This window comes from Equus quagga, chromosome 7, assembly GCF_021613505.1.
Source record: "Equus quagga isolate Etosha38 chromosome 7, UCLA_HA_Equagga_1.0, whole genome shotgun sequence".
Taxonomy (NCBI): Eukaryota; Metazoa; Chordata; class Mammalia; order Perissodactyla; family Equidae; genus Equus; species Equus quagga.
In genome coordinates this window covers 22,987,569-22,994,402 of record NC_060273.1, presented here as the reverse complement: position 1 = coordinate 22,994,402, position 6,834 = coordinate 22,987,569, and the positions used below count along the sequence as shown (strand labels likewise).

At 54.8% G+C, this 6,834-nt stretch overlaps 2 protein-coding genes across 7 annotated transcripts in view; both read right to left on the bottom strand.

Annotated features, from left to right (window-relative positions):
• Nucleotides 1-1,808, bottom strand: part of KAT8 (lysine acetyltransferase 8) — a 13,347-nt gene extending 11,539 nt beyond the window's left edge. For both annotated transcript variants that reach the window (XM_046665807.1, XM_046665808.1), the window contains exon 1: nt 712-1,808. The gene's annotated coding sequence lies outside the window, so the exon portion shown is untranslated. The remainder of the gene's footprint in view (nt 1-711) is intronic.
• Nucleotides 1,809-1,953: 145 nt separating this feature from the next.
• On the bottom strand, nt 1,954-6,114 carry BCKDK (branched chain keto acid dehydrogenase kinase). Of its 5 annotated transcripts, none has more exons than XM_046665809.1 (12): nt 6,018-6,114; nt 5,074-5,440; nt 4,883-4,951; nt 4,678-4,788; nt 4,311-4,358; nt 4,111-4,230; nt 3,930-4,028; nt 3,667-3,740; nt 3,203-3,331; nt 3,020-3,109; nt 2,501-2,659; nt 1,954-2,409 (listed from the first exon to the last, which is right to left on the bottom strand). In XM_046665809.1, the coding sequence occupies exons 2-12, from the start codon at nt 5,266-5,268 to the stop codon at nt 2,265-2,267; spliced, it is 1,239 nt and encodes a 412-aa protein (XP_046521765.1). In that variant the 5' UTR covers nt 5,269-5,440; nt 6,018-6,114; the 3' UTR covers nt 1,954-2,264. The 5 variants fall into 5 exon arrangements, with proteins under 5 accessions (XP_046521765.1, XP_046521766.1, XP_046521767.1 ...); XM_046665810.1 differs by lacking the exon at nt 6,018-6,114 and adding an exon at nt 5,902-6,016; XM_046665811.1 differs by lacking the exon at nt 4,311-4,358.
• Nucleotides 6,115-6,834: the final 720 nt, after the last annotated feature.

The window sequence follows — 6,834 nt, the reverse complement described above, 5'->3', positions numbered from 1 at the left end:
GGGCGGGCAGTGGGAAGTGCTGGTAACTTGGATCTGGGGAAATGAAGCAAGTTGGGGGGGGCAGTGAATGCCAGATGTCTGGCAGCATAAGAAACAAAACAAAAGTCAGGAAAGAAAAAATTAAAATCGTAATAACTTTTCCCACTCCCCACCCCCCCCCACCCCCCCCCCCCTCTTCGAGATTGTTATTCTATGGGACCGGCACCGTGGCCGAGTGGTTAAGTCCACACGCTCCGCTTCGGCGGCCCAGGGTTGGGATCCAGGGCGTGGACATGGCACCGCTTGTTAGGCCATGCTGAGGCGGCGTCCCACATGCCACAACTAGAAGGACCCACAACTAAAATATACAACTGTGTACCAGGGGGATTGGGGGAGAAAAAAGCAGGAAAAAAAAAAAAAGAAGATTGGCAACAGTTGTTAGCTCAGGTGCCAATCTTTAAAAAAAAAAAAAAAAGATTGTTATTCTATCCACCCAGGGTTCTGGTGTCTCACTTTCGACTTCACCCAACATCTTCACTTATACTGTCCTAGTTAAGGATTAGCCTAGGCTTTATAAATCCCTGATCAATGTCACCGCACCAACCTCCTCGCTATTCTCCCTCCACCAGTGATTCTTCTAATATGCAAAACTGATTGTTCCTCCTAGGACTATGTAGATGATTCACCCAGATCCCCTGGAATCTCTTTGTTGCTTCTGTGTGCCCAAATTACCTTTGATGTGCTTTCAAAAGCCAGCACCAGAGGCTCTTCTTTATCGAACTGCCCCTCAGGCCAATAGAGCTGTTTTGCCTGAAAAAGCTGAAAACTGATTTTTTTGGCCTGGAAGTTCAAGTACCTCCCCACCCACACTTCCCAAGACAGACATTAACCAACGGTTGTCAAATGGAGGAGTTTATCAATGACTGTGGAACTTAGTTAGCTCTGTGGCCTCCAGCTCTGAGGCAGAACTTTGGCTCTGAACTTTTGTGTGAGATCACTCCTCGCCTGGCCTCTTGCCTGTCCCTTTCTTGCTTCCCCTACTCCCTTCCATAAGCACTTTCTTAACAAATCACTTGGACACAAATCCTCCTCTCAGGGTCTCCTTCCAGAAAATCCAAACTGAAACATCTTCCTAGCTTAAAACCCATCCACGGATCCCTGCTGCTTCCAGGATAAAGCCCATGCTTCTTGGCTCTACATTCAAGGCCCTTCACCCCAACTGCCAACTGCCACCTACCTCTTCAGCCTCACCCCCCCTGCACTGCAGCCAGCAGGATTTTCAGCCTGGCAAGTGATTTCCCACCACCTGGCATTTGCCCTCCAGATACAATTCCCATCTCCCCTAAAACCTCCACTTCCATCACTAGTCCCACCAAGCAGGCCCTCAGGCCTATCTTCTCCTTCCCTGGCAAGATGGGCAGAGGGTCCCCACTCGCTCTCCAGAGCCCTTTCCTTTTGCCCTCCCTACCAGGGCCCCACTGTCCGCTGGGGCCTGACAGGGCACAATCTTGTGTGTTCCTTTCCTTGGCAGCAGCAGGCACAGCTGGCAGACAGTATTTTTAACCTTACTCAAGTTCGGGAATCAGGTGGTTCACGAGGTTGCCCAATCTGGTGACCTTCACCTCTAGAACCTGTGACTGCCAGGAAGGGAAGAGTCAGAACTGAGACCTGAAGCTGGGCTTCAATATTGTCTGGGATCCAGAATCAATATTGTCTGAGACCTGAAGCTGGGCCTCAATATTGTCTGGGATCCAGAAACATTTGTTACATGAAATGAATGAACAGTCTTTGTATAAACTCCCAGAGTCATCCCCATTCCCGCCAAACCAAATGTGCAAGAGACTTGGGGCCAGTTATATTCCTGGCTGTCAAGACAGGGACAGTTAATGAAGTAGTTAAACCCAAGGGCCCAGGGAACCACCATGGGGACAGAAACAAAAACTCACCTGCCCTCCCAACACATGGGGCCCAAGAGGGCATTCAAAATGTTAACTTTAATAACAAACAGCAGGTCAAAGTGGGGGTTCCCCAGGAGTGAGAATGACAGAGCTAGTGCTGGAAGCCTCAAGGTTCCCCACTTCCTCCCCTCCAAGGCCTGGAGGCAGGGAAGCAGTGGATCCTGTCGAGGAGGGGTGGCACTCGGCTCCATGTGAGTCCATCTGTTTGGGGCCCTAAGACCCAAGATGCAGCAGCATGTGGAGAGGGTGGCACCCTGCCTGCCCCAGAGGGTCTGGGCAGGGTGGGTGGGCCAGGCTGGGCAGGTGAGCAGGCCAAGGGCTGTGGGGTCAGATGCGGAAGCTTTCCTCTCGGCCATCGATATGACGGAGCCGCAGGTAGACATCTGTGCCAATGCCCTGCAGGGACTGCAGCTGGAGGGAACCACCAAGGTACTCCGCGTAGGCCCGTGATGTGGGCAGCCCGAAGCCAAAGCTGGGAGTGGGCAGGGGGACAGGACAGGGGCTTCAGAGGCTTGAGTCTTCTGGGGCCCCCCACCCTCTATCCTGGCCAGGTGGGGTCTCACCCGTGCATGGGGCCTGACTGGCCGCCACTGTGCATGTCCAGGTGGCCAAAGAGGGGACTGATCCGGGGGTCCTGGGTGCTGGCCTCAGCTGTAGTGAAGTGGTAGTCCATAACCCGATCCAGGTCTTTGTGAGTGATTCCCCCGCCCCGGTCTGAAATCCTGGCAGGATGTCAATATCATGAGCTTGGCTCAGCTTTGGTGGGGAGCTCACTACCTCCCAAGTAGACAGTGCTAAATCTCCTTCCTGTTCCTTCCACCTAAAGATGGAATGTGGTCCAGCTAGACCCTTGGGCCTTATTTTTTATAAGCTACATTTCTCCATCTTCACTTCTGCCTAGGCCACTGACTGCTTATCCCTTCTCTATCCAGCTCATGGCAATCTCAGGACCAGAAAATATCTTGTCTGACCAGGGACCAAGTCTCAGCATGAGGCAGGTACTGGCTCAAGGTCATATAGCAAGTCAGAAACAGTGCCTGGAACCCCCATCAACCCCAAATCAACTCCCACTCAGGGCAAACCTGATGACAAGATCGATATCATTGTTGGCGATGGTGATGACCACATCTGGGACATTGTAGGGAGTGTCTAGGTGACTTTCCATCGTGGCTCTATGCAGGGGAGAAAGACCAGTAGGTAGTGGTCTTAGTAGCCTCACCCCAGAGTTTCTGTCTGCCTCCTTCCCACATATGCAGCCAGCCCACCTCATGGCATTCTTGAGCAGCTCGGGCAGGATGTAGTCCAGCGGCATGGGAATGAAGGGGAAACGGGCAGCCACATGTCCATTGATGCGGACGCGGGGGGCATTGCCATACTTGTGCTCACACAGGCGTCTGTGGATAGGAGCAAGGGTTTAGACCTAGACCAGTGCTTCTCAACTGGAGGCAATTCTGCCCCCAGCCCACCCACGGGGAGATTTTGCAATTTCTAGAGACATTTTTGCTTGTCACAACTGGGGAGTACTGGCATGAGGTGAGTATAGGCCAGGAATCCTTCTGAACATCCCAGCAAGCACAGGACAGCCCCTCACAAAAAAGAATTATCTGGACCAAAATGTTAATAGTGTCACAGTTGAGAAACCCTGCCCTAGTCTATGCTCTGGGTAAAGGCTCAGACCTAAGCTTTCTCCACCTGAAGACATTCACCCCTTTAGGCGTTCTAGCCTCACCTGGCAAAGTCCACCCACTTTTCAATAATCTTCTTCGGCGAGAGGCGAGTGCAGATGATGCCAACAAAGTCAGGCTGGCAGGAGAAAGACAGTCAGACCTAGGCAGCACCTCCACCCACACCTCAGCCACCAAATGCTTGCAACCTCTAGACTGAAGTAGCCCCAAGCCTCTCCCAGCCCTCAGCCCACTCCCCAGCCCAAGGGGGCCCCTGGCTCTGCCCCACTTGACATTCCCAGGTGGGTCTCAGGTCCCAGAGCCCTACCTTGTCCTCATGCAGTGCCAGATGATGTGTGGCCAACATGCGGATCCCAAGCCTTGAAGTCAACGTCTTGTCCAAGAAGTAGCGGACAAGCTTTTCATCCTGTAAAGAGTGGAGTCTCAGAAACCCTGTGCCCTTCCCAGGCTCCCCAACAAGCCTGGGCCCCCAATGCACTGCCCCTGACCTCTATGTGCTTCCGGCTCTCACGCAGTCCCTCAGCTAAGAGGGTCACCACATCCTTGTGGTCGTCCAACAGCTGTCGCACCAGCTGGCAGTATCGGGTGTCGTCCGCCTGGTCCTTGATCTGCAGGCCACAAAGTCATGAGCATGGATGGTCCAGCCCTGACCTCTCAGCCCCTCACCCTGCCCTGGCCCAGCCCTCACCGGAGGGAAGTCTGTCAGCTTCTGGAAGGCACGGATGTATAGCTCGTGCTGCAAGGAAGAGGTGTGGGAATTCACAGGGATGCTGTGGGCACTGGGTAGAGAATAGCCACCCAAGTCTACCCATGGGGGTTGCCATCCACCCAAATTCACTTAGTTCAGACCCCAGTCATGGTCTTTCAAGCTTCCACGAATATGCAGCTTTGGCCTCTGAAGGGTTGGGTCTGAGTCCTCCATAGCCCTGAAACCTTTTGGCAGGCAAGTCTCAGCCACTCTGGTCCCATCTCCCCATTTGCCCCCTGGGCAGTGGGCACATTGATCTAAGGTCCCCTCTCCTAGGGAAACCCATGCCCCAGGTAGCCCACCTTACCACGTGCAGTATGGTAGGGTTGCAGCCAATGATGAAAGGAAGGCTGCGGAAGCCCTTAATGCGGTGAGCGATCCTCACTGGCAACTCTTGCTGCAAGTACCGGGCACTTTTCTAGATGAAAAAGAGGAGGGAAGCTAGGGCCAGGGCCTGAATGGCTAGGCCAGAGCTCCAGGACCAAGAGAAAAATAGGGGATAGGAATCTTACCAGAAGGTGGCTGCCATCCTGAGAGCGACCTGAATAGAGCATCATGGTCGGAGTGAGGCGGACTGAGGGCTGGTGGGGCAGATGGGCTTTGAGCACTGGATCTCCAACACCCTCCCCCACCACGTTTGCTCCACCCCGTCCCTGGACACCCTCTCTAGCTCTAACCCAGCCTTGCGGCCCCAGCTGCACACCTTCTCCGCCGCCACGTCGATGGCTGACTGGTTGTAAAAGGAAGTCACAGTCTTGGAGCGCTCCCGTGCCATCTCCACGTGGTGTGTATCAGTGGCTGATGTGGAGCCAGCCCGAAGTAAGAGTGCGGGCCCCAAGAGGGGCCGGAGTGGAGGCCCACCCCGGGGGCCATTCCCCAGCACCGAAGCTAGTATCATTGTCTTGCTTCTTTGTCGGACGGGGTGGCCCCTAGGGTGAGGACCCAACAGACGGAGGCGACCCCAAAACGGGGCAGGAGGGATGTGGGTGGGCAGGGGCTCTTCTCTGACTTCAAGGGCAAGGGTCAGTCGAGGATGCTGACAAGCTCAGCCCCGCGGGAGCAGCTCCCATCTACGGGGATAAGGGAAGGAGAATTTGTAAGACCCGAATCTAGACGACCCGCACCATCTCTCCACGGGGGGCACTGGTAACCTGAGGCCTGGGCAATCTCTGCCCGCCCCTTCAACCACCTCCCCAAACACACACAGGCAGACCATGGACAACTTTGCTTTCCGTAGCTCCTATTCTTCAACCTGAGGCTGTAGCTGGTGGTCTGGAGGGAAGGGGATCCTCAGACCTGTCCAGCGCGAAAACCTTGCCCCCGCTGTCTGGGCCTGGGTACCGTCGGTCAGAGGGCGGGGCTGACCCCTGCTCAGCGCCTTCAGACCCGGGCCCCTGAGCCTGGCCTGCGTACGTGCGGCACACAGCACTGGGCGCCCGAGGGCCGGCTGCATCGAGGCCGCGGGCCAGGAGTCCCCGTGTGGGTTCCCGCTCCGCAGGGTCACTTGGTTCGGCCCAGATCCCCCACATACGGTAGAAGCCAGGACCCCATCCACGCGCACTCCCGCGGTCCAGCGCAATGGCGAAGGCTTCAGGCACACGCTGCGAAGCCTCCGCGAGCAGGGTCTCCGCGGGCTGCTCCACTTACCGCGGGGCCAGAGCCAGGGCCGGGGTCCGAGCGGAACGGCCCAACAGTCGACTGGCCCGGCGAGCCGAGCCGCCTGCGCCCTCTGCCGCCGTGACGTCACGTGGCCTGTAGGCGCCCGGTGTCTCTTGGGAACGGTAGTTTGAAGAGGAAAACTCGCGACCCTGGCGCCAGCCCATTCCCGGCTGTGCCTCTGCTCCTGTACCCCTAAATAAACACCATGGCTCCCTCTGCAGGGCTCCCAGAACTATCTCTGGTCTCTCTGGGCCTCTTTCCTGCTTTATAAAATGGGCACCCTGGGAAGCGAAACGGGAGAGGGCGAGAAGACCCTTAGATGTAAAGCGCACCGACCAAACCCTGGCTGGATTCCTTCCCTGAGGTCCCGTCCTCTCCTTCCAGCTCTTGACTCATTTATGGGAAACCAGACTGCCTGTTTCAAACCTCAGCTCAGCCATTTACCATCTGGGGCAAGAGACTTATCTTGTTCAATGCTTTAATTTTCCGTATTGGTAAAATAAGGATATATCAATCTTGAGGTTGTGTGGTTATGTCAATGTATATATGTAAAGTGCCTAGAACAGTGCCAGGAGTGGAATTAGCATTATATAAGTGTTAGGTATTATTACTATTATTATTCATTCATTTATGCCTGCAACAAACACCGATTGTGTCACTTTTCTGTGCCAGAAGAGGAGATTGGGTGTTAAATCAAATAAATAGACCTTTCCCTGCCCTGAAGAGGAAGACAGACAGTTTTGGTGTTATCAGCTGTGAGTAGGGCTGCACAGGATGCTGTGGAAGCATCAAATAGGGACTGGGA